The 22,263-nt window shown below is 53.9% G+C and overlaps 17 protein-coding genes across 26 annotated transcripts; 9 read left to right on the forward strand and 8 right to left on the reverse strand.

The window, feature by feature from the left end:
* On the reverse strand, positions 1-3,734 carry KVP17_001696 (uncharacterized protein; the record flags this gene model as incomplete). 2 transcript variants are annotated; one of them, XM_068517334.1, is made up of 3 exons in its annotated part: positions 1-111; positions 139-385; positions 414-3,734. In XM_068517334.1, coding segments are annotated over 3 exons (3,679 nt in total), but the record flags the coding sequence as incomplete, so codon positions are not given. The 2 variants fall into 2 exon arrangements, with proteins under 2 accessions (XP_068375419.1, XP_068375420.1); XM_068517335.1 differs by lacking the exon at positions 1-111 and having other exon boundaries at positions 333-3,734.
* Positions 3,735-4,027: 293 nt separating this feature from the next.
* KVP17_001690 (uncharacterized protein) lies at positions 4,028-5,743 on the forward strand (the record flags this gene model as incomplete). Its single annotated transcript, XM_068517326.1, has 1 exon — positions 4,028-5,743. The coding sequence occupies one exon, from the start codon at positions 4,028-4,030 to the stop codon at positions 5,741-5,743; it is 1,716 nt and encodes a 571-aa protein (XP_068375411.1).
* A 162-nt stretch (positions 5,744-5,905) lies between these two features.
* KVP17_001694 (uncharacterized protein) lies at positions 5,906-6,729 on the reverse strand (the record flags this gene model as incomplete). Its single annotated transcript, XM_068517331.1, has 2 exons — positions 5,906-6,483; positions 6,516-6,729. The coding sequence occupies 2 exons, from the start codon at positions 6,727-6,729 to the stop codon at positions 5,906-5,908; spliced, it is 792 nt and encodes a 263-aa protein (XP_068375416.1).
* An 18-nt stretch (positions 6,730-6,747) lies between these two features.
* KVP17_001689 (uncharacterized protein) lies at positions 6,748-7,038 on the forward strand (the record flags this gene model as incomplete). Its single annotated transcript, XM_068517325.1, has 1 exon — positions 6,748-7,038. The coding sequence occupies one exon, from the start codon at positions 6,748-6,750 to the stop codon at positions 7,036-7,038; it is 291 nt and encodes a 96-aa protein (XP_068375410.1).
* On the reverse strand, positions 6,987-8,077 carry KVP17_001687 (uncharacterized protein; the record flags this gene model as incomplete). 2 transcript variants are annotated; one of them, XM_068517323.1, is made up of 3 exons in its annotated part: positions 6,987-7,060; positions 7,088-7,193; positions 7,220-8,077. In XM_068517323.1, 3 exons carry the CDS (start codon positions 8,075-8,077, stop codon positions 6,987-6,989), a joined length of 1,038 nt encoding a protein of 345 aa, XP_068375408.1. The 2 variants fall into 2 exon arrangements, with proteins under 2 accessions (XP_068375408.1, XP_068375407.1); XM_068517322.1 differs by lacking the exon at positions 6,987-7,060 and having other exon boundaries at positions 7,133-8,077.
* Positions 8,078-8,089: 12 nt separating this feature from the next.
* KVP17_001691 (uncharacterized protein) lies at positions 8,090-8,905 on the forward strand (the record flags this gene model as incomplete). Its single annotated transcript, XM_068517327.1, has 1 exon — positions 8,090-8,905. The coding sequence occupies one exon, from the start codon at positions 8,090-8,092 to the stop codon at positions 8,903-8,905; it is 816 nt and encodes a 271-aa protein (XP_068375412.1).
* On the reverse strand, positions 8,902-9,615 carry KVP17_005229 (uncharacterized protein; the record flags this gene model as incomplete). Its single annotated transcript, XM_068515035.1, has 1 exon — positions 8,902-9,615. One exon carries the CDS (start codon positions 9,613-9,615, stop codon positions 8,902-8,904), a length of 714 nt encoding a protein of 237 aa, XP_068375423.1.
* Positions 9,616-9,635: 20 nt separating this feature from the next.
* KVP17_001693 (uncharacterized protein) lies at positions 9,636-10,343 on the forward strand (the record flags this gene model as incomplete). Of its 2 annotated transcripts, none has more annotated exons than XM_068517329.1 (1): positions 9,636-10,343. In XM_068517329.1, the coding sequence occupies one exon, from the start codon at positions 9,636-9,638 to the stop codon at positions 10,341-10,343; it is 708 nt and encodes a 235-aa protein (XP_068375414.1). The 2 variants fall into 2 exon arrangements, with proteins under 2 accessions (XP_068375414.1, XP_068375415.1); XM_068517330.1 differs by having other exon boundaries at positions 9,708-10,343.
* A 115-nt stretch (positions 10,344-10,458) lies between these two features.
* On the forward strand, positions 10,459-11,823 carry KVP17_001682 (uncharacterized protein; the record flags this gene model as incomplete). Its single annotated transcript, XM_068517313.1, has 1 exon — positions 10,459-11,823. The coding sequence occupies one exon, from the start codon at positions 10,459-10,461 to the stop codon at positions 11,821-11,823; it is 1,365 nt and encodes a 454-aa protein (XP_068375398.1).
* A 308-nt stretch (positions 11,824-12,131) lies between these two features.
* On the reverse strand, positions 12,132-12,855 carry KVP17_001695 (uncharacterized protein; the record flags this gene model as incomplete). Of its 2 annotated transcripts, XM_068517333.1 has the most annotated exons (2): positions 12,132-12,374; positions 12,403-12,855. In XM_068517333.1, the coding sequence occupies 2 exons, from the start codon at positions 12,853-12,855 to the stop codon at positions 12,132-12,134; spliced, it is 696 nt and encodes a 231-aa protein (XP_068375418.1). The 2 variants fall into 2 exon arrangements, with proteins under 2 accessions (XP_068375418.1, XP_068375417.1); XM_068517332.1 differs by having other exon boundaries at positions 12,370-12,693.
* A 314-nt stretch (positions 12,856-13,169) lies between these two features.
* KVP17_001692 (uncharacterized protein) lies at positions 13,170-13,757 on the forward strand (the record flags this gene model as incomplete). Its single annotated transcript, XM_068517328.1, has 1 exon — positions 13,170-13,757. The coding sequence occupies one exon, from the start codon at positions 13,170-13,172 to the stop codon at positions 13,755-13,757; it is 588 nt and encodes a 195-aa protein (XP_068375413.1).
* A 93-nt stretch (positions 13,758-13,850) lies between these two features.
* KVP17_001685 (uncharacterized protein) lies at positions 13,851-14,998 on the forward strand (the record flags this gene model as incomplete). 3 transcript variants are annotated; one of them, XM_068517318.1, is made up of 3 exons in its annotated part: positions 13,851-14,014; positions 14,045-14,576; positions 14,606-14,998. In XM_068517318.1, the coding sequence occupies 3 exons, from the start codon at positions 13,851-13,853 to the stop codon at positions 14,996-14,998; spliced, it is 1,089 nt and encodes a 362-aa protein (XP_068375403.1). The 3 variants fall into 3 exon arrangements, with proteins under 3 accessions (XP_068375403.1, XP_068375404.1, XP_068375405.1); XM_068517319.1 differs by lacking the exon at positions 13,851-14,014 and having other exon boundaries at positions 14,103-14,636; XM_068517320.1 differs by lacking the exons at positions 13,851-14,014; positions 14,045-14,576 and having other exon boundaries at positions 14,777-14,998.
* A 139-nt stretch (positions 14,999-15,137) lies between these two features.
* KVP17_001684 (uncharacterized protein) lies at positions 15,138-16,889 on the forward strand (the record flags this gene model as incomplete). 3 transcript variants are annotated; one of them, XM_068517316.1, is made up of 3 exons in its annotated part: positions 15,138-15,161; positions 15,188-16,402; positions 16,431-16,889. In XM_068517316.1, the coding sequence occupies 3 exons, from the start codon at positions 15,138-15,140 to the stop codon at positions 16,887-16,889; spliced, it is 1,698 nt and encodes a 565-aa protein (XP_068375401.1). The 3 variants fall into 3 exon arrangements, with proteins under 3 accessions (XP_068375401.1, XP_068375400.1, XP_068375402.1); XM_068517315.1 differs by lacking the exons at positions 15,138-15,161; positions 16,431-16,889 and having other exon boundaries at positions 15,212-16,423; XM_068517317.1 differs by lacking the exons at positions 15,138-15,161; positions 15,188-16,402 and having other exon boundaries at positions 16,443-16,889.
* A 43-nt stretch (positions 16,890-16,932) lies between these two features.
* On the forward strand, positions 16,933-17,427 carry KVP17_001688 (uncharacterized protein; the record flags this gene model as incomplete). The annotated part of the gene is made up of 1 exon (XM_068517324.1): positions 16,933-17,427. One exon carries the CDS (start codon positions 16,933-16,935, stop codon positions 17,425-17,427), a length of 495 nt encoding a protein of 164 aa, XP_068375409.1.
* Positions 17,428-17,465: 38 nt separating this feature from the next.
* Positions 17,466-18,437, reverse strand: KVP17_001686 (uncharacterized protein; the record flags this gene model as incomplete). Its single annotated transcript, XM_068517321.1, has 1 exon — positions 17,466-18,437. One exon carries the CDS (start codon positions 18,435-18,437, stop codon positions 17,466-17,468), a length of 972 nt encoding a protein of 323 aa, XP_068375406.1.
* A 44-nt stretch (positions 18,438-18,481) lies between these two features.
* On the reverse strand, positions 18,482-21,208 carry KVP17_001683 (uncharacterized protein; the record flags this gene model as incomplete). The annotated part of the gene is made up of 1 exon (XM_068517314.1): positions 18,482-21,208. The coding sequence occupies one exon, from the start codon at positions 21,206-21,208 to the stop codon at positions 18,482-18,484; it is 2,727 nt and encodes a 908-aa protein (XP_068375399.1).
* Positions 21,209-21,321: 113 nt separating this feature from the next.
* KVP17_001697 (uncharacterized protein) lies at positions 21,322-22,119 on the reverse strand (the record flags this gene model as incomplete). Of its 2 annotated transcripts, none has more annotated exons than XM_068517336.1 (1): positions 21,322-22,119. In XM_068517336.1, one exon carries the CDS (start codon positions 22,117-22,119, stop codon positions 21,322-21,324), a length of 798 nt encoding a protein of 265 aa, XP_068375421.1. The 2 variants fall into 2 exon arrangements, with proteins under 2 accessions (XP_068375421.1, XP_068375422.1); XM_068517337.1 differs by having other exon boundaries at positions 21,322-22,011.
* Between the last annotated feature and the right edge of the window lie 144 nt (positions 22,120-22,263).

Genomic DNA, 22,263 nt, shown 5'->3' on the forward strand with positions numbered 1-22,263 from the left:
CGATTAGCAATGAGGCACCTAACACTTCGGAGGTCCGGCAGAGACCTGCGAGGTTTGGAGTCTTCTCCACAAGTGAAGCGATCACGATTAGCGGATAGCGCGTCTTGCATTCTGGTTTCGTATTTACCGTCCACTCACTGTAAGCAGCCTCCCGATGATCTTCGTCGTCGTCGTCCCACACGATAGCCTTACGCTGAAAGTTAGCTATGTCAGAGACTACGCTCGGTAGCGGCGCCGGAGCACCCACGAAGGCAGAGCTCAGCTCCGTAGCTACTGCAGCTTTCAGATCCTTCGCGAGGCAGAGAGACAGCTCGAAGTCGTAAGAGTCTCGGTCAATGAAAAGAGCGTCGAGTCGGCACTTCAAAGGTTTCCATTTCTCGAATATCTGAGTGAGACGTAACAAGATCCCTCACAGGTTTCGTTCTCCGCAGCATTTTCTGAGCGTCTTTAGAAGCCAAGAGATAGGTGCGAATGTCCTCAGCAAAACCGTCCACTGACTGTGCGGTCATAATGGCGTACTGAGCTGACGCGCGGACATAAGCCACGTTCGACGTGGCATGAGGCACAATGATGCGCCATAGCTGACTCCGAACGTTGGCGGGACAGCTGGTATACATAGCCGCGTACGCTGCCACCAACAGGTAAGACCCCAGCACAGGCCCAGGACTCGAGAAGTCGCTCATATCACTGAGGGCCTCCGTTAAGGCCTCAGGTCTCGAGGCCACTAGTCGACATGCTATCATCTCAACTATGTTCCGCGAGTTTTGAAGCATAGGAATCCGTAGTAGAGCCCAGACGTTCGCAGTCCAAGCATCGGACGCGTCATTCGTCAGCAGAATTCTGCTCAAAACCAGGAGGCTTTGGAGGACACGGATGCGAAACCGATCTTCTTGGCTGTCAGGCATCGGAATCGCGTTGTTGTCCTGAGCTAGTGATATGGCGGAATCTCGGTCAACGGCCTTCGTCTCCAGACAGTCGATGTCGCGAGCGCCACGACCGAGGGCCTGAAGCTGTCTGAAGAGCACGTCACACAAACGGTTGGAAAGGTTGTTGACGAAGTCAAGTTTGGACCTGCAGTCCACGAGTCGATCGAGATACACCCAGGCCGAGTGACGCACGAAGAATGGACTGGACGTGAAGGTATCCAGTGTGTCAGCCGACATAGCCCGGCCAGAAACGGTAACATGTGCTTCGGTGAACGTTAGGATCTTCACGAAAAGTGTGAGTCCGACGTCGTGGACGCTGTCACAAAGGGAGAAAAACGACAGAAGAGGAAACGTGAGAGAGCGGGCTACTCCTATGTGGGCAGCACCGAGCGACAGCACTGTGTGAGCAAACTCCGTGCTCGCTTCCGTGGAGTCCACCACCGCGACGTGATCTGAGAAGAGACATCGGAAACCGGCCTGCAAGTAAGCGGATGGCGCTGGGCAATCAGACACGATATCCTTCAGCACGGCCAGAAAGTCCTTGCGAAGCTGTGTTATTTGTTCCACCGAGAGGTCATAGCGTAGGAAATGAAGGCAGTCCAAAATGACGGTACAGACCAGCGGTCCGTGCTCCGCGAAATTCGCCAGGTGAACCTCAACACTATCTGGGTTGCTCCAGCACTGCAGCCGGATATGTAGCATGTCGAGGAGGTCCGAGTACTCTTTGTAGTTGACTGGCACGGGCATTTCGAGGAAGGAGTCCACATTATGTCTGTCCAGCTTCGTTTGCAACGCAGAGACCAGGTTCGGAAAGGAGAAGCCGCTGAAGACGCCTCTGGCCTTCAGAGGACAGTACATCCCTAGCACTGAATCGGCCCACTCTGAAGGGACCGCCTCTCGCTGCAGCCATGGTAGTAAGAGAGAACAGAAGATAAATGCCATCAGAGAAGGCTCTTTGCGCGCCTCGTTGACGAATTCTATTACCGGTTGCAGTAGGCCTTCAGATAGAGGACTTAGCTTTCGCCAAGGCAGAAATTGCTGAATGGAGACAAGTAGAATGAAGGCCTCTTCTGTAGGGGCCCCAAGCAAGCTCCTTTCTGTGACCATCTCCAGGATTCTGATCACCACATCTGCAGATTCCGCACAATCCGGTGGAATGCTATGTGCGTCGATCCACAAGGCTACGTCCTTCCGACATTCACCTCTTCGAAAGAATGTGCTCCTCAACGGCACCAACCTGCATAGGCCGGCAATTACCTGCCCGTCATGCTTGTCGGTCTCCAGAAGCTTTCCGAGACTCATCCATCGGTTTACATTGGCAGTCAGTTTGGGGCCTACAACTTTCCATATCTCTGGTGGTATAGCCGCCACCATGACCATTACCTCCGCTGATGCTTCCGCAGTCCATTCCCGATAAAACCGTACCAGCTTAAACATGCATTCGAAGACCAAACTAAACAACGACGAGCGGGAGGGACCTGGCGCCTCCCGGACGTCGCGAGACGCCAGAGAACGGTGTGCCCAGCCAGCGGCTTCCTTGAAGCCAACCGACAGCGGCTGTGCAGGTCCTGTAGGGCCCATGAGGCCCTCCATGAAGACACGTGAGGTTGACCCTTCGCTGTGTAGCACCTGCTGCATCTCATCGGCGGATAGGTGAGATATCGTATTCGTGATCAGTAGGCGGAGCGCATCCTCACACGTGGAGAACGAGGGCTGCAGCGCCAGTCTCCGAGCCTTCGGCAGAAAGTAGTCGCAGAAGAAGTGCAAGTCCAAGCGTAGGTCGGAGAGGTCTGAAAGGCCGGTCACGACGGTCTTCACAAGGGATTTGTTCTCGTGGTTCAGACCACGTTTGAGGAAGCACCCAACCCAGTTGGGGCCCATTTGTAGTGGTCCGTTGGCGGGTTTAATTGCATCCAGAACTTTCCGAAACATAGGCCAGTTCGACTGTACCAAATGATGGTGATACCCAGCTGACGAGTCCAGCAGACAAATGAACGCCCGCCAGGCCTCCTGGTCGTCATCCAAGGAGCACAGAGCTCGAGCCGTCTCGATGCAATAGACTGCCCTTTTGCAGTCCTGTGGACCCGTCGCCTCCACCAAGCCCCACTCCACGCAGGCAGGAACGCGGTCTTCTAGCAGTTGACGCACAACTGTCGATACTTCAACTGTGTTACGCGACATCTGTTCGAGGTAGTGACTGAAAAAGAGCAGTTGGTTGCTGAGGGCTAGACGGCCCAGCAGATCCCGGATGTCGACGACAGAGTCCTCAGCATACGCACAGGCCTTAGCCGCCAGAATCAAGTGCTCCGGTCCCATTCCTGCGGTAGGTAGGACAACTGGAAGGCTGCTCTTAGCGCCATGTTGGCGCCATAGTAGCGGCATTAGGAGACGAAGGACGTCGATTCCATACGGAGTGCCCTTCAAGTAGAAGTCATTGACAGCATCCAATGAGAGGCGCCTCGACAACAGCTTAGCCAAGTCCCTACGCACCAAAGAATCAAACTTCCTGGCTTGAGTGAGGGCCAGAATATCTTCCTTGGAGCCCACGCTGTCCAACACCGCAAGATAAAGCCGCTGCTCTCGCACTGAGTTGAGCTCACTAAGATTCAGTGCCAACAAGAAGTCTCCCCCACTCAAATGCAACTCCCTCATGACGCATCGAAGCTGATCATTGACATTCGTTTCGGAGCGACATTGCAACAGTCGCAGAACGACTTGGCAAGCAGCGCGCTTTCTCTGGGCAGTCTTCCGTTTGTACCCAATCACCGCCAGCGACGGCAGAAGAACCGCCGCGATGTACCAGATCATCTGAGAAATAGGTCATTCAAACACTACCTTTAAAGCCGCTCACGCACTCAACCAGTGGCTTCGACCGAGAAGGCCGTCTGGGGACTTGACGAAAGATTCTGTGGTCGCACACGTCCCACCGGACTGGGGCCAAGAACTTTTTTGGAGGCTCATTCATTAACGCACATATCACCGTCGGATACGAGTCAAGGCAACTTTTATGGAACAGGCAGTGGAACACTTTTAGACTCAGTAGAAGCCACAGACGCGGAAAAGTTCTTGTGTCCTTTCAGTTGGGGAAACTGCAAATTTCCATGTTCCGCCCAGCCTTACTACCCGACGGTCTGGACCTGGGCGCCCAGATGCTACCACCTTCTAGGACTTATTCGGAGGAAATGAAGCGGTTAAAAGGGGGGGAGGACTCGTCTGTTGGCGCCGCTGACCTACCTGCAGCTCTGCCTGATATCCCTCCGCTCGTGCCTCTGCAGACCGCGAAGTCCTTTCAGGGACTGCAGGCCTTTCAAGGACCGCAGTCCCCGAAAGCCCAATCCTTTCCGAGTATGGGGCTTCGTACGACGTCTCCCGCATTAGATTTATGTCCACCGGCACCTGTGGTGGGTGGCGGCCTCCCAGCCGTGTTCCGACGTGGTTTGGAACAGCGCCTACCCAACACCATGAACTATTTTAAGCCATCCGAGGAGGAGACCACCATGACCGCAGTACACCCTATTTCGACGGTCCCGACGATTCCAACATCTGTGGATATCAAGCTCTCTCCGTTGGCGGATAAGGTGGCATCCAGAGCGGCCCCCGGACCCCCGCTTGGTCGCCTGTGCGACACCGTCAGCACGCGCAATCCGTCGAATCGTCCTCCGGATGCCCTTTGTCAGATGAACCTACCGTGTCGTCAGGAGATGTCTGCACCGTTGGGATCCCAGCGCCGTGAAGAGTCCTTCGTCATGGAGGCCCGTTTAGGACAGCGTGTCGGTACATCAGAAGTCCTTCCACGAACGCCTCCGTTCACCAACCCTCACGTTGTGTTATCTGCAAGGGAGCAGACGAGTGGGAGTGCGAGACAAAGCACCGTTGACTCCGATATGTTTACTTCGTCGGCTCGTACAGAGTCACATCCGACGTATGAGTGGACGGAGGCGTATCGACTTCTCTTGACTGATGAATTCAAGCGAGACTATCGGAATTTTAGCCTCAACCATGTTCCTTTGGAGAACTGGTCCGTCAAACAAGTGCGTACATTGGATTTCAATAGCAACCGCAACCATCGCATGTTCAGGGCCGAACGGGACAACGGGGCTGTATTTATTAAGGTCATCCCGAAATCCCGATGGAACGAGCTGCTTTCTCGGATGCTCACAACCGGTGGCACCTACCAAGTCTCGGGGGAGAACTACGTGAAGGAGGCTACAGTTAACGCCTGGCTGTCCAAGTACGCTCCAGGCGTGTGTCCTCACTTTATTGGATGGTGCGACATTCCTAAAGATCGACTGAGGAAGTGGCTGCGAACTCCGGTAGAGAACTCCATCGTACTGCTGTCGTCATTTTACGGTCAGAACCTGTACTCTGCTATCAATCGACCTCACAATGCCTACATCACAGTGCACACACTACGACTCGAAAGGGACCTAGCTCAATTGATTCGGCGTCTGCATTCTGTGGGCCTGTGCCATTTGGACCTAACTCCGACGAATGTATTGATGGGCCCGGAGGGTCTGAAGCTCGTTGACTTCGCCAAGGCTGCTCCCCTTCGTAATCCGCTCTCTAGCACTCAGTTTGAGTCTTCCAAGCCAACTGTGGGCAAGAGTGGGTACACTCCCCCGGAGTGTGAAGAGATGTATAACCCTCGAGGTAACACACCGAAGTCCTTCAACGTTCAGAAAGCCGACATCTTCATGTTGGGAGTGCTCCTATTTTACGTCGAGAACGGTGGGCTAACGTGGAAGCGTGCGTCTCCAGCCGATTCTGATTACACTGCTTTTGCCAGGGCACGCGGGAACCTCGACACAATCACGTGAGTTTGACATACGGTGAGCATCCAGACACCTCCCAATGTTTTCGAAGTGCAAAACCTGGGACAACAGCTTCAAGCGACTGCTTAGCCGTCTCCTGAGCGCTGATCCGCGCCATCGCCCCTCTGTGGAGGAGGTGTGTCTGGCTTCATGCATGCGGACAAGAGATTAGTCGAATACAATTCTTTTGCCTGTGAACTGGACTACTGTTCCCTGCTTGTAGCTGCGGGCATCCGCCTTGACACAGCCTGCTCTCCATTGCTCAGCAGGCGCTGACTTCTTCGACGGGCTCGCTTTCTTGCAACCCTTGTTGGCTGTCCAGGCCTTAACCACAAATGCCTTACTCTGATCATCCTTCACATCTTCCTTTGTCTCTTCAGTGAACACCGCCTCACCCTCGTCGTTAGTGAAGAATTCGTCATCGTCAGCCTCGTCAATTGTAGGCAGCTCCCCTTTGACAAGCTGCATCCGAATCGCGTCTCGTTGCATAAGCTGCTCCTGGGAGAGACCACTGACCGCCTGTCGAATGGGTATGTAGTCTGTCGCCCGTTTTTGTGAGAGTACGTACAGAAGATCAACCCGAAGCTCGTCGAGGCGCGAGACGCTAGCCGTAAATTTTTCTAAAGCTTCCTCCGGCGTGATCGCTTGAATTTTCGGCACGTCCACATCAGTGCCTTCTGCTCGTCTTCGAAGCGCCTCCACCTCCTTCTCGGCGGCGGCGATAAGATTCTTCGTCCGTGTTCGGTCTGAAATGATACCATGTCATCCCGCCCCTCACCATTAAACCATATCTGACGTCTGTTGTCACGAGTGACCACACTGACTTGGGCCGCCAATTGCGCCTCCAGAGCTTTCAGCTTGGTCTCCAGACCTTCGCGGGCCTCCTGGGGAATATCCCGTGAGAGGCGACGCTTGGTGTCTCGGATCAGGTGTTTCACGCCTTTCTCTCGCTTGCTGTTCTTCTTAACCTTTACTCGTTGGCTAGGCCGCATCCAAAAATCGGACTTTTGATGGTCAAGGTCAAGGCGCGTCTGGCGAAGAAACCCGCCAACCCGGCAGTCGAACCCACCGTTCGCGAAACCACAGACATCACAACACTGTTAAAAGCCGCCTCCAAGAAGAAGCCTCCAGTGGTCACCAAGAAGCCTGTTGCCAAGAAAACCTTGGAGGAGGACCTTGGGCTGGAGCCTCAAAGGAGATTGGACTCGGACGGCTGGCCTATTTACTCGGTGGAGGAGCTGAACGTGGGTCAGGGCGGAGGCACCGACTTTTGCCCTTTTGACTGCGAGTGCTGTTTCTGACGAAGCCAAAAGTGCTCGAGCGCTGTGTGCATGAAAGAGAGGCGCCTACCTGCTTGTGCTGTGGGACGTAGGTTCGGGTCGACTGCTAGTAGACTCAGAAGAAACGATTTGAGCAGAGGATCTTCGCGTCGCATCTGCTCAGCCAGCGGAGTGAACTGTGCATGACAGACCTAAACCTCACCATAGAATTCCTGTATCTATCCAAAGAGGGACATAAGTCTCTCATCTTGGGTGACCCATCTAAAGGGCCTAATGTGGAGTCAATGGCCTGCAACTGATCTGTCTCATTCCGCCCTGGCATCAGGGGTCGGCGAAGGATCATCTCGGCAATTACACAACCGGCAGACCACACGTCGATTTTCGAGTTGTAGGATTCGTCTCCCAACAGCACCTCTGGAGCCCTGTACCAGAGAGTTGTTACGTGTTGCGTCATCACCGCCGCCTCCTTCCTAGATAAACCAAAATCGCCTAACTTGACAACTCCGTCCTTGAGGAATACGTTGCTGGGCTTGACGTCTCGGTGGACCACGCCACGCGAGTGGAGGTACGCCAGCCCTTCAAGGATATTACGGGCGTAGCATCGCACAGCGTCGTGCTCCAGGTCGGTATCAGGATCGTCGATTAACGCAGCCAAGTCGCTGTCTGCCACTTCTAGACAAAGGAATAACTCGGGGCACCTGTCCAGCAAAGAGTAGACGTCTGTAAAACTGAGAGGGGTCTGCATTTCGCCCTCCTCGACCACGAGTCCTTCCACCTTTAGCACGTTGGGATGGTCCATTTGCATGAGGTTCGACAACTCGCGCAAGAACGTCTGACTTATCACGCTGCGATCGCTCTTTAGGGGCTGGCGTGTCTTCTTCAACTCGTGTGTGGGCGTCAATCGCTTTAGCGCGACCCGGTTACCAGCCCTGTCCTCGGCGAGTAGCACTACGGCGTAGGCTCCCTTACCGAGACGTCCGACAACAGCGAAGTCCGACAAGGGAAGGCAGTTTCCTAGGAACAGCTTGCGAGCGACGTGCTGCAAGAAGGACGCTCGCATAAAAATTCGTATATGCAGACAAGTAATTTTGGGTCGTCTGAGTCGTCAACGTCGCCATCCTTGCCACCGCAGGCGGAAGATGAGGTCGAAAGAATAGACTCAGACGAGTCATCCAGGGACATACAATACCCTTCCTCTGTGAGCACCGAAGAGGTCAGCGGAGAATCCCTTTTGAATAAAATATATCGGACGCCACTGCTGTTCAAGCCGCGATTGAGGCCAGCCGGCGTGACGTTAGAGCCGGGAATAGTATCCTTAGACAACTACGACTTCTTTGCACGGAAGTACCTCTACGTCCTTGAGCGGATCCAGCTCGTAAAGCTTTGGCGGGAGTCCTGGATGCCGCTACCCCACCTGGAGCTGCCGGTGTTGCATATGAGCATGACGGAGGCCGACCGAGTCGGCAGAGATGGGTGCAAGGTAACTTTGCGCCACACCAAGCGGCATGCCATTAGCATATTTGAGTGTAGATTGACTGTAGCCGATGCCGAAAGTTTTCTGAAGCTCTTCAGAACTGCGAGATGCATTATGGTGGTCAGTGAGGAGGAGGCTGCTCTTGGTGTCTGGTGTCTCCGAACTCGCTCATTCACGATTCCAGTTCTTGACGGCAAGCTCTGCTTTCAAGGATTATCACCACAGTTCTTTCAAGCGCTGCTTCTTGCCGTGAAGTACCACGAGTTCTTCAAAACGGTGACGCTGCTTACACGAAATAAGGTTCCAGCTGCCACTCATTCAGACGTGCTGCCGAGGCAATTGCCTTTGTATGCCGATCAATATATGCAAGCCGGAATTGACAAGATAGCCGTGGAGATGCGTCATAAGAGCTAGCTGTGGTTGGGGACGTCCATTTTGAATGGGCCGTCCGAATTTGTGAGACGGACACGAAGGCAGAGTTTCTCTGCCATTTTTGCGTCTCCCGCTGCAAGGTAATAGAAACAGAGCCGTTGCTCCTGCGTTAGCCACGTTTCCGGGAACATTCGCGCCACTCCTCCGAATGTGTAGAAGCTGACCACTGCCGGGTCATTCGGATCACCGCATGAAATGGGGTCGTCTGCTGCGGGCACGAGATAGTTCCAGTTTACGGGGCATCGCGTGCTGCAAGTGCTAGCCCGGGCAATGTCACTTATAAGATCTGTGTCAACCACAAGAAACGTACACCTGACAACCGTACCCCCTTGAAAACAGCGAACCGCAAGGTAGTTAAGCCAGTGGTTGTCAGCGAAGAAACTTAGAGCAGCGGCAAGGAAGTCGCCTGGATTGTCTATGCTCACGGCGTACTTCACATGATTGAGATTTACTCGGAGGCATCGAGGCTGGTCGATATAAGGCACTTTGGTAGGGTTCGATGGCAGGCTTGAAAGGGTCTTCTGAGCTTTCAACAGCAGAGGCCTCATTGTGGTCTTGCTAGACGTCGAGGAAGGTGACAGGAGATAGCATGAGGGACACTCGGCGCCTTCGCAGTTTAGGACGCCTTCGCAGTCCACCTCCTGGACGTGAAGAATTCCGGCCACTCCAATAACTAAGAGTGACGTTCGCATCTGGAGAAAGTCTCAATTACATGAAGGTTCAACTCTTTCTGCCATGCATCATTCTCGCCCTGAAGGCAGACTCCAGCACAACGACGGCTTTAATGGAAGGAAGCGTGGCGACCGTGACAACCACTACATCTCCCTCACCAACGAAAACCGTCTCAAGTTTGAATGGGATCGTCGACGCCAGCACCACGACAAGCAAAAGCACTATCGTCAGCACCACCGACAGCACTACCGTCAGCACCACCATCAGCACCACCGTCAGCACCACTGAGGACGTCAACTCGGTCCCCCCGCCCATGCAACCCTTGTGTCTGCAAGTCAGTGACATCTCGGCCGCTCTTTATATGATGCGTCCATCTGATGTCCTGGCGGCAGCTTTTGTCTACCTGCTCGATAACCCTGGAGTTTTCGCCGTTGGCCTCCAAATGAAGCCCGCTACTGCCCATGAGGAACCTCTTTGTGTGCTTTTGCCTTTGGACGAGCAGGCGTTCCGTGCCTCGGTGCCGGCAAGCTCGTGTCAGATCACGCCGTTGATCTATCCAGATTTCTGGCGGCTTGTATCTGGTCACGTAACTGCTGGAAACGCCACGCAGGAACACGTGTTCACAGTTTTCACGTTGGGAACTTTGCATGGACTGCGACCTGATCTACTGGGCAACAGCGAGACCAAGAGTTTGTTATATGGGCTTGCCACAGGTCGATTCGACCTAATACCAATTGAATTGCATTAATCGTGTGTAATGGGAATCAGTGGTCTCTTGTCTCATCTGAAATCTATTGAGAGGAAGGTACGATTCTGGTTGTTTACCAATTCAGATAAACTTGGAACAGTTTCGTGGGAAAAGAATGGCTGTAGATGCGATGACTTGGCTGCATAAGGCCGCTTTCGGCTGCTGTGTGGACTTGGCACTCGGCAAACCCACCCAAGCCTACATACGTTGGTGCTGTCGGAGGGCTGCAATGCTCTCTGCCCATGGAGTCACGCCTGTGTTCGTGCTAGACGGACGACCTGCAGCTTGCAAGCGAGCAGTGGACGAAGAACGTCGGGCTTCCCGAGACAAGCATAGGAAGCGGGGGCTGGAGCTGCACAGAGAGGGCCACGCCGGACGCGCGTTAAAAGAGTTTCGGCAGTCAATTGCGATCTCAGATGAGATGCTGCGTACCTTTTTCGATGTGATGGTCCAGAAAGGGTTTCAGGTTTCGTTCGCACCCAACGAAGCGGACTCGCAGTGCGCCTTCCTGGCTATCTCGGGTCAAGTGGCGGGTGTAATTTCCGAGGATTCGGACTTGCTCGTTTTTGGCGCACCCCTAGTCGTGTTCAAACTGGACGAGGAGGGGTGGGGACTGCAAGTGCAGTACGACGACCTGTCTCTCGCGGGGCTGTTGCCGCCCACGCTGTTTACTCACTGGCGGTTCGTGACGATGGCCGTGCTTGCAGGCTGCGACTACTGCCCCTCGCTAGTAGGCGTAGGCGTGAAGACCGCATGCAAGATCGTATCTCAAGCTAAGGATGTTGACCATGTGAGCGTTCGATGGCGGGATAAGCAGGCAGTACGCCTCTTGTGGCAGGGAGGGTATCCACTCCGGGATGGATATCTGGCCGAGGTCAAGCACGCTGTTAGGTGCTTTTTCCATGCCAAGGTGTACGATCCCAGAACGCGGAGAACCGAACTTCTTATCAGAAGCTTGTACGACGATAGTGAGAAAAGGAAGGGTAACATCACAGATTTCGAACCGTGGCTTTGTGAAATAGACACCCACAGCAGCGACGAAGAGAATGTCGTGAAGGCCTGTGAAGGTCGAATCAACCCTCGCAGTCGCGATGCCTGGCGCGACGAACCGCTGCCTCCGAAACGCGGCCGCTGCCTGCTGGACATGGGGTTCCAGAAGCAGATGGTCACCCCCACACCTGAGTCACCTACCCGAAAAAGGACCGTTCGAACCCGACTGAGGAACGCAGTCGCCCAAACTCCAAAGAGAGTACGTATATCTCTTCCAGTCACACCTGTTGTTCGCTCTCCGGTGACCGCTGAACCACCTACGGAACATGAGAAACAGTTCTACACCCCTCAATTAGCCTACGATTCGGAGAACATCGCTTTTGAGTGGCCTTTCGACTCATTCACCTATCGAAGTCCGTCTCCTCCGTCTGCCCCATGTACACTTTCGACGAGACCCCTACTAGACTCTTTCTATGCCTCGCCCAGTTAGCTACCACGTTTCTCGAGTTCCTTGCGAACGTTGTGGGTCATGTCGCTTGTTTATATTGTTCTTGACGAGCGGCAGCACTTGACGGAAGAGATCACGTTCCTTTAGGACAGTGAACAACTGAGACAGGAAAAGTTGAAACTGCGTGTCTGATGGTGCTTGGGCTCACGTCGCTTATATCCGCGGTCATCCTAGCGATGGTTTCGCGTTCGTTCTGCAGCCAACACTTGTACTGGCGGAGCTCCCGCTCCAACTCGCTCAGACGGATATCTTGTCTTTCTTGTGATAGGTGGTTTTGCTGGGATAGGAAGTTAAGGTCCTGCAGTTGAGAGTTCAACGCATTCACTTGCGCTTGAGCTTCCTGCGTCTCTCTCTCCCGTGTGTCCCACGACTTTCTCGGCCTCCACTTGGGCCAGGCGGGCTTTTAGGGTTTCGAGGTCAGCCTCCAGCTCTCGTGCTGCAACCTCAGCGTCGCATTTTGCGCGGTCTGCCTTCACATAATTCTGGATCTTCTGTGTAGCCAGTCTGTGTGCCTTCTCAAGGGCGCCGCTAAGCTGCGTCGTCCGTTCGCACCGATCTCACCTCTTGAATCTTTTTCTTTGCCTCTTCTATTTCTACCTTCAACTCGATATTCTCTTCCTGATACGACAGCTGACTCTTCAGCATGTCGGGTACAGACGGGGCACCAGTGGCTGCCGATCGACAGAGGAAGTTTTCATTGAGTTTGTCGTTCAGGACCTTCAGCTGCTCCTCCAGAACGGCAACCTTGTCGCGGAAGTACTCAGCGTCGCGCTTCTCTCTCGCCAATTCATCCGTAAGGCGTGCCGCCTGCCCCTTCCACAGCTCCGTTTCCTTCACGGCGTGTCGTTCCATCGTCGAGGTGAGCAGACCCGACGATGGAGGTGTTTTCCGGCTGAAGAAGGAAGTCTCTAGTGGAGAACGGTTCCGTCGTAGCAGCTGTGTCGAAGTCTCTCCGGCAGGTCGTATCGCTGGGGAACGACTGGGAGGCATGATTGGAGTTTCGTCTGTTCCCATTGCCAGTTTGGCAAATGCTGATGGTTCGTTTCGGGCTTCAAGCCGTCGTGAAACCTCCTCAGAGACGAGCGGTGACAAGAGAGATTCCAGTGACTTCGTTCCGAGTGCACTGCTGTTCTGACTGTTCCGACGTGCTCGAGCCCGATCTAGGGCCATCGACAGCCGTTCTCGCGATGTGGACGGACTTACAGGTGGGTATGACATCGAGGGATGATTAAAGACACAGAGACGTTTAAATCCACCGGCCGGAACTCGTAATTACTCGAACGGACGAAACATAAGGCTGTTAGGGGCTAATTATATATTTACTCGTAATGAAGTTCCTCCATCTCCTAGTGCCGGCCGCAGTTTTGGCTGCGGAGTCCGACCCTGCTGACAGGCCGTTGGGTGCCACATGCTTCTTCGACGTGACCATCGACGAGGTGGACGCGGGCCGTATCGAGATGGGCTTATTCACAGACGTGGTTCCGAAGACCACGGCGAACTTCATCGCTCTTGCTAACGGTCACGTCTTTGACAAGGACCCCGAGGGGTATAAGGGTTCCATATTCCACCGTGTTATCCCCAGCTTCATGCTACAGGCGGGAGACTTTACGAACGGAGACGGCCGCGGCGGCAAGAGCATCTACGGTCGCACGTTTGCTGATGAAAGCTTTAGCGTGCCTCATTCCCAGCCGGGCCTCCTTTCTATGGCCAACGCGGGTCGCAATACCAACGGTTCGCAGTTCTTCATCACGACTGTAAGCACTCCGTGGCTCAATGGCAAGCACGTGGTATTTGGCCGTGTAACGAAGGGTATGAACGTCGTCTCCAAGATTGAATCTCACGGATCACCCTCTGGAAGAACACGAGGCATAATCAAGGTTGCGAACTGCGGTTGCACCGTTCATGATGAGCTGTAGAACTAAATCGGATCCAAGAATCTCACGGATCCCTCTGGAAGTGCGAACTGCGGTTACACCGTACATGATGAGCTGTAGAACTAAATCGGAAAAATGGTGGGCCTCAGTGGCTTTCAGCGGAGCCGTATGTGGCGACGTCGCAGCCTGCCTAAAGACTTACGAGTTATGACATTCAATGTCTTATGCGAGCAGTACGCGAAGACCGAACGGGGACGTCATCCTGACCGTTGGATGTATGTGCTATCGGAGCTGCGGAAGTGAGCTGAGGGGGCCCGCTGACGACTCAGTTGCAAAGGAGATGTGGTCTGCATTCAGGAAGTAGACGTGAAACTGTGGGCCAGGTTGATGAGTGACCTCTCGGACACGTACGAAGGTGAGCACCTCCTTAAGAGCGGCTTGTCTGAAGGCGTTGGAATTCTCTGGGCCAAGCACCGATTCAAACACTTGGAATCGCACAGCACTCTTTTTATTGACAGTCCGGTTGATTTCAAGAAAAACCAGGTTGCTTTACACGTAGCTTTGGATGATACAGTCCACAAATCGCAGCTGCTTGTGTCCACAACGCACCTGCTCTTCAACGCAAAGAGAGGGGATATCCGGCTGTACCAATTGATGCGAGTCCTCCATGATGTGGCCAAGCTCAAGTTGCTCTTTCCGAAAGCCGCGTCGTTGATCTGCGGGGATATGAATATCACGCCTCACGACGACGCCTATTACTGGCTGTGCGGTGCGCCAATGCAGCTGGATGACCGAATATCTGATGAGCAGCTGGTCAGTAGTTCTCACATGGAACGTGCTGTCCGGTCAAGCCTAAGGGATGTGAGAGCTCACCTAGGCGGTTCATACAGCATAACGGGGGAACAGCATTACGAAAGATGACTGACGGCCCCATTGGACTCAAGGCGTCACGGCGATTGTTGAGGGTCCTGTCTGCATTCGACGAGAAGCTGACTGCACACGACCTTTCGGCCCGCAGCTTCCTCTCACAACAACCGGGTTACACGTCGGCGTATGCGGACATGTCGGATGACGACATACGCTCCGAGGCTGCTTGCACTGCCTGGTCTCCTCACCAGAAGGCGTGTGTGGACTACATTTTTTTCGAGACTGAGCGATTCGTGGCCGTGGCGGTGTTGGAGGTGCCCGACTGCCGAGGCATGCCCGACTTTCCTAACCGAGAATGGGCTGCGAGCGATCACGTGAGTCTGGTAGCGGATCTTGCGATTCTGTCGCAGGAGTAAGCTATTATTAGCACATTGAGCTTCCAACCCGTCAAAAACTAGAGAATCCCTTGCATTAAATCGAGCGGGCCTACAGGTACCTTATCGCACCCACAGAGGCTGGTCTGACAGTCCAAGATTAAGTGCAAATTGTGATAAAATGCCGTGTCAGCGCGATGCTGAAGTGAGTTTCAGGCTTACGCTACACAGAGCACGCTTGTAAATATCGTCGCTATGAGAGACGAGCTAACAGTGGAGAGTCCCCCTCAAGTCGACCGACTCCTTCGTCAAGTGGAATCGTTTCAAGCCTTCTCGAAAAGCCCATCGAGACCAGAGCATCGTCGGAAACCCCTGTTACCCCCATCCCCAAAGGGAGTGGGGTCCTCAGGGCCTACGCCATCATCGACACGGGAGACTGACGACCCTGACTCCCCCGACGCTGACGAAGCCAGGAAGGAGTTCTACTTCCCCTGTTGGCTGTTGCTGCACAAAAAGGATCGACGACTGTCAATAGGCGACGTCGAGGGATCCAAGCAGAAGCGCATGACCTTCGTTGAGACGTTACGGGGGTTGCATTCCCGGTGCAAGTCCTCCAGCGAGATATGCCGAACCAATGAAGAGAGGTTCGTTTTCCAGTCTGTGTCCACACCACGAAGCAGCACACTCAGCAGGGCCCACTCGTTCCGAGGGCTGGGTATTCTACCGGGGCACCGGTCTCATTTCAATGCTCGCATCCCGCCTTATGTGACACTACAGCTGTCTGACTTCCAAAGCAGCGTAGCACGCTTCCGTGTCTTCCAACACTTACGTGACCTGCAAAAGGGCACACATGAGTGCATAGACGCTAAGTGTCCCATGCTTATCAAGAGATCAGCCGTCAGACCACCCGCTAATTCTGGCTTGTACCTGGATGCTGGTTCATTTTCTATCCCGAACCCTGAGAAGCTCAACGGAGGTGAGGACGCCTACTTCATCTCCAATTGTGGGCGCGTGCTTGGCGTGTCCGATGGGGTGGGGGAGTGGTCGGAGTTTGGCATAAATCCGCGCAGATTCAGCCAGACCCTAATGAATTCATGCAAGTCGCACGTGGATAAAGGTCCCAGTGATCTCGGCACCGGTTCACAAAAAGCGTTAAGTTGCTTGGATGCTGGTTGGCAGAGGACTCACAATTCCATGATCCCAGGGGCCGCCACGTGTATCGTGGCGGCCGTAAATGAACCTGGCACGAGTCTGGGTATCGCGAATCTTGGCGACTCTGCGTGCTTTGTCCTGCGACGAGACCAGAGGTTGTTCACCAACATGACGGTTCTTAAGAGGACTCGCGAGCAGCAGCATTTCTTTAACTGCCCGTTTCAGTTATCTTATATCCCAGACCCCTCTCAATTTGAGGAGTTAGAGAAGCAAGGCCTCAGCGCCTTCGTCACTGTGAGTTCCTGCGCCTCTTAAAATCCAGCTTCTCCGCACCATGAATGAGTCGTGTTACGGCTACCGAAGCGACATCCCTGAGATGGCAGACACCTATGAAGTCAGTATTAAGGAGGGAGATCTCGTAATTGTTGCTACGGATGGATTGTTCGACAACTTGTTCGACATGGAGGTATCGTCCTTGGTTTCCGACTGCCTATCACCGTATGAAGTTGACATCCTCAAAGAGTGTGATGAGCTCACCAAGGCCTGGTTCAATGGCCAGTTTATCCACCCTCTTGCGGTCGAGCCTCCTTCAAACACCACATCCACGCCGCCAGAAGCCATTGCCAAGGCACTAGTGCAGGCTGCGTTCGCGAGGAGCATGGACACGCAGGCGTCCACACCTTTTGGGAGGAACGCCCGGAAGGAGGGACACCGGAATCTGAGCGTCGGCGGGAAGTTGGACGACATCACAGTGATTGCAGCTTGGGTGAAGAGACGGTGATGTTATCTGTGGTGCCTGACTTCGTTGTGTGCCATATTTTCTGATGGAGCCGAAAGTAACAATACACCCGTATGGCTCCACTGCAACGACCAAATGTAGCTCGGAAGAATTTGAGGTTGCAGCGCTGGTGAGGGGCCAAGCTGAGGGCATCTCGAGGCAGCGCCTCGTATACCTTCCACAAAGTCACGTGGCCACGTACATTTGGAAGGATCTTTACGGCGGCCTCAGCCTTATGAGCGGCTCCGAGATCCAAAATGCCAACCCCCTTGGCATTTTCGCCAAGGAGTTCGTGCTTCGTCTGCAGCCTGACGACCCCAAGACGCTGCAAGTCATTGGAATGTCGGGAGAGACCCTTTGTGAGGTGATGATCGCCGTTGACGCCTCCACCGGAAACCTGATGAGCGGGTCGATACCCCCTGTGCCGGAACTGTTTGGAGTGTACATCAAAGGCCTCACGGTTAACCGACGAGGGGGAGTGGTGCTCCTAAGCATTCTTTTGGACGAGGAGGAACAAGTGAGTGATGTTCGTTGTGTGTGATTTGTGAAATGTTCTTTCAATTGGCTCATGAGATCAGATCAAAGACTCTGTTGACTTTGACTTATGGAGGACAAAGATGCAGATGAACCATGTTTTTCCAAGTCTGGTATGTTTTCCATTGATCGCGACTTCGTTTTGTTCCGATTTGTACGAAACCACTCGTAGTCAGCACCATAGTCGTCCGTACCGGGATACAGGATCACCACAGTCATACCTGCAAAGATGAAGCATCCACCAGCGATGTTTCCCAGCAGTACGGGACAGATATTGCCAAAGACCTCTGAGTATGAAATGCCGCAATCCTCCATCAACGCCTGGGTCAGCGTGAACAGATTCGCCACCACGTGCTGATATCCACCAATGCAAAATACCAACACGGGAAATATGATCCCAAAAAACTTCCCCGCCACGTCATGTGACATATAAAGTGTCCAGCTAGCCAAGCACACGCACATGTTGCAGGCGATGGCATTGACGAAGGACTCGATGAAGTCCTCGCCGACCTTGCCTTTGGCGAGGTGGCAGAGGTACTGCCAGCCACGGCCCGAGTGGTCTCGGTACTCCCCACCCAAATGACCAACAAGGCCGCAAAGAACGACGATGCCGACCAGGTTCCCCGCGAAAGCCTGAGCCCAAAGTCTGAGTACGGCGACGTAATGCCTCCAGTCCTTGGGTCCTGAGGCAGCGTACACCATGCCGGACATGCAACATGCTGTGAAAAGGTCTGCGCCACTGAAGGTGATCGCCGCAAAACACGTGGGAAACACTATACCGTAAATTATCGTAGCAACGGCGTAGCTGTCAGTTTCGTTAGCAGTGCCGTAGTCGAAAAACCGGCCTGCCCCCACTGTGCATCCGTGACCCCAGAGAAACACCCAGAAACCACCCAGCACCGATGCACTCAGATGGCGCCACCACGGCTCCATGATCTTGCCCCTGGCAGATTCGGTCGCAGCATTGTACACCTGAACAGGCGAGAGATAGCTTCGCACTGTCAACGGTGTCGGCATCGATCCAATAGGTGAAATTTAAGCATGTCACATCATCGTATCAATCACTGAGTTCGCAATTTTTTGAGGGTCTTCACGTCAGCTTGCTGCTGAAACGGACGCCAGCCTCTCAACGGGTTCCGAGGGTCGAGATTGCGGATTGTATCTTCACTCAACACTCCGGACCATTTCTCCAGTGTTTGTGCCAGCACCCGGTTCGGTCGCGATTCGTCTCGGTAGAAGGGAACTGAGGCGTTTGGAGAGTCCAGGTCGAAAGCTGCGTCTCGGGCAATCACGTTTGCGAAGGGCTTCAGGTGAAAGGGCGCCGAGGTCGGCGTCGGCAGCAGAACGTCGGTCGGGTACACGGCAAACGAGGAGAAGGGTGCCATGTTGTCAGGGACCACTAGGAATGGGTCTTTGGTCGTCTCGTCGTCCCACCGGCTATTGAGTCTGTTCTCTTCCTCCGCCGAGAAGTGAGGGAACCGTTTTCGGAGTCGAGTGTTCGCGACTCCTACGACGGTTGCACGCTCAGCGGCCGTTGTCACAGCCAGATTGCGTCTAATCACCGGTGGAAGGAGATATCCCAGCTCGTTGCGGATGCCTTGTAGTCCTCGGCAGATTCCTTTGGGATCATCGCGGGAGAAATCCCTATTGATGCCTACCTGAAACGTTAGGAAGTTGCCCTGGCCACGGGATTCCATGGACTTCATCTCTGCATAGGCGGTCTCGGCGTGGTAGTCGGCTACGGTTTGCAGCTCTTGAGTTATGTCGAGCCACACGCGAGACAGGCGAACTAGCAATTCGTGGAGGTGGGCGTCTTTGTCCTCGGTAGCGGCGTTAACTCTTGTCCGTAGAACCTGTGTGGAGATTGCGGTCAGTTCGACTTCCTTAAGGTTGTGATGAACATTAGAGAGTAGCGCAGCTGTCACGGAATTCTGCTTGTACTTCCTAAGCTCCTCGAGCAGTAGCTTCGCCATCACGAAGCACTTGCCATAACTGTAAGCCTGTTTTGTGTCCCAGTGCAGCCCGAAGACCGACATCGCTGGGAACAACGAGTTCACTCCGGCACTCACATCGTAGAATGCCTCAGGCGACCCCATACAGCCAAAGCCTCCAGAGAGCACCTGTACGTTCTGGAACGTGGAGGCGTGGGGGACGATCACAGGAAATACGGCAGACAAGTTGGGTTGGTCGGCGACGATATCCGGCGGGTAGGCAGAGTGAGTGGCGGCGCAACGCATACGGGCACGATGCTGGTGATCCAGGTAGAACGTGTCCTTGAAGTTGACCAGGCCGGTGTTGTTGTACGGGAAGATCTGCTGATTCTCCTTCAGAGGGCGCGCAGGTCGAAGGAGGATGTCTGAGGGACCCTCAGCCAAAATGTATTCCGTCTCGTGGGCATCCGTCCGCACCGTTACGACTGTAAGACCCGCGGAGTTTAGCCTGGCACCCACCACATCGCGCCAGGCGGATTCCTCGTACGGGGCCTGCCCTTGAGTCGTGGAGGTCAGGAAGTTGGTCATGATCCTGTTCATGCGGTGAATGTCGAAGACGACTTGGGTTTCCTTGCAGTTAGCCAGCACAAGCAGCGCCTGTGAGCGTGTCTCAGACTCCACATCCATGGCGAGTGGGCTATCATAAGGAGAGACGGCCGTTGTACGAAGCCTTCGTGTCTCCGTTTTCATTACTTCGACACAGTGATTGATATACTGCGTTTGGGCCTTCTTCAGCGTGTTCCACAAGTCGAAGATGTTACACTTTCGTCGCCGTCCCAGCCAGGCACGAGATTGACACCAGCGTTCTTCGAATGGATTACGGTTGAAGAAACGACGGAAATGCAGAAAGTCCTTGAGCATATCTTGGTACTCCTTGCGTCCTGCTACGGACTCCAATGGGGAGTCCTCGGATCGCGCAACTGCGTTGTCGAAGAAGTCCTGCAGGTGGTCCCCGTTGGGAACTCGATCAGTTGATCGAAAGTTCTTCGGATCAATACGTGTGTCGCTTCCAACCCACTTATTTCGCATGAGATTGACCAGCTTCTGCACCTTGGATGGAGTCGCGTTGTGCGGGGCCGTGTCAACTGGTGCGTAAGAGAGGTCGCTAGGTAGGAGCTCATCCTTGGCAGCGTAGGGGTGGTTGGCGGAGGAGATGACAGTGGTCGCGTTTTCTACAGGGACCATACCTGGGTCGTATCTGAGCGTTTCGTTGGTAGACGCGTCGGTGTAGACGCCAGCTCTTCCTTGCTGGATCATTGCAGGCTTGAGAATGTTTTGTTCAGTAGGAAGTCTTGGTGGCGGGTGCTGGAAGACCGACTTGTGATTGGGAGTCTGGTAGTCCATGTTCATGTCGGTGGGTCGCACCATACGTTCAGGATCCTTTCGCATTACACCCCATGTTCCGTCGTTGAATGCGACCGGCTCAACCTCTGCCAAGTCGCTAGTGCGAACTCGCGGATCATAGGTATCCTGTCGCTGGGTGTTGTAATCGAAAGACGAAGGCCAGAAGCCCACATCTTGGAACTGTAGTTCTTCCGGGTGCGCGCTGGCTCGAATGTCGTAGAATTCGATTGGGTTGGGGACGCGAGGCGATAGAGAGACGGATCGAAACTGTGATACGGTCGTGCCCTGGGATCCGAAGATCTCACCAGACATACAGCCGTATCCTCGTTGGTATGGGGACTCCTCCAACAGGCGATCCGTCGCAGTTCCTGTAGCAACCGCTCCTAAGCTGGCAGAGAGAATGCCAGGACGATTGGAAGAATGATTCTTTCGGGAGAGAATGATTCGGGACATGAGATTAAAATCTAGAGATATTCACAAGCTTACTCAACAGCATGAAACGCCGCAGTGGAATGTCGAAGGCCACCATTCCAAACGGACAACTACTGGGAAACCTGCTGTTAGAATTACGATTCTACCATATCACAGATGAGCGCGAAACTGAAGAACTCTTGCCTGAGGCGAGTCTGCACAGGCTCCATCTTAAACCCTCCCGCCTGCATCAAAAGGTTCTTCTCCGTGTGCTGCTTCTGCATGGTGTCGAAGTTGATTGTGGAGTCCAGGAGACTGGGTAATACCAACTGGGTCCTGTCTTCCACAGCGCTCTCGGTGTGGAAAAGTTCTGGAAACTCCCGCTGCAGTGGATGTGCAAGATGGGAAATTGTCGAGGGAGAGTATGATAACCCTCGGGCATAGTTCAGCTTCACCTTCTCATAAAAAGTGCCCTCGATCTCCACGATTTCCTTTACGCGGAGACGGTCAGTCTTCTCGTTGTTGTTGTTGTTCTCGACAATCTCTTGCTGGTTCTCAATCTCAAAGCGCCTCAGCTTGTCGTTCGTCTGCTGCTTCTCTTCCTCGGTGCCACGCAACAAAGCCAAGGCCAACTCCTCCCTCTCCTCCAGAAACCCGTTAAACTCAGGCGTGCTCGCGAAGCGTTCCCTTCTCTGACACATGATGCTCGTAACGCGATGCCGAACTGTCTGTTCCTTCTGGAACTGCAGGTTCTCCTCGAACCTGTCAATCCATTCAGAGCTGTGAGACTGCTTCCTGCAAATTGGGCACGTGTATTTGTGTTTGTCATCCGGATCCACGATCATGCACTTGGAACAGGCTCGGTGACCGCACCACGGATGACAAAGCACTCGGGCATTTGCAGACACCACCACCGCGCACTTGCTGCAAGCGGTGACGTTGCTATTTGACATCGATGCTCAATCGTTAGAGCTTTACACGGAAAACCGACAAAATCTCAAGCTCCCTCTTGTTCAACACTTGGACTTTCGGAGTAGGGCAGCGCATGCAAAGCCTGGAACGGCAGCGTGTCCAGATGTTGCTCTTCCCACTCCTTG

Source organism: the organism of the source record quoted next, assembly GCF_019968985.1.
Source record: "MAG: Porospora cf. gigantea B chromosome Unknown PgB_NODE_322_length_22263_cov_120.933, whole genome shotgun sequence".
NCBI lineage: Eukaryota > Apicomplexa > Conoidasida > Eugregarinorida > Porosporidae > Porospora > Porospora cf. gigantea B.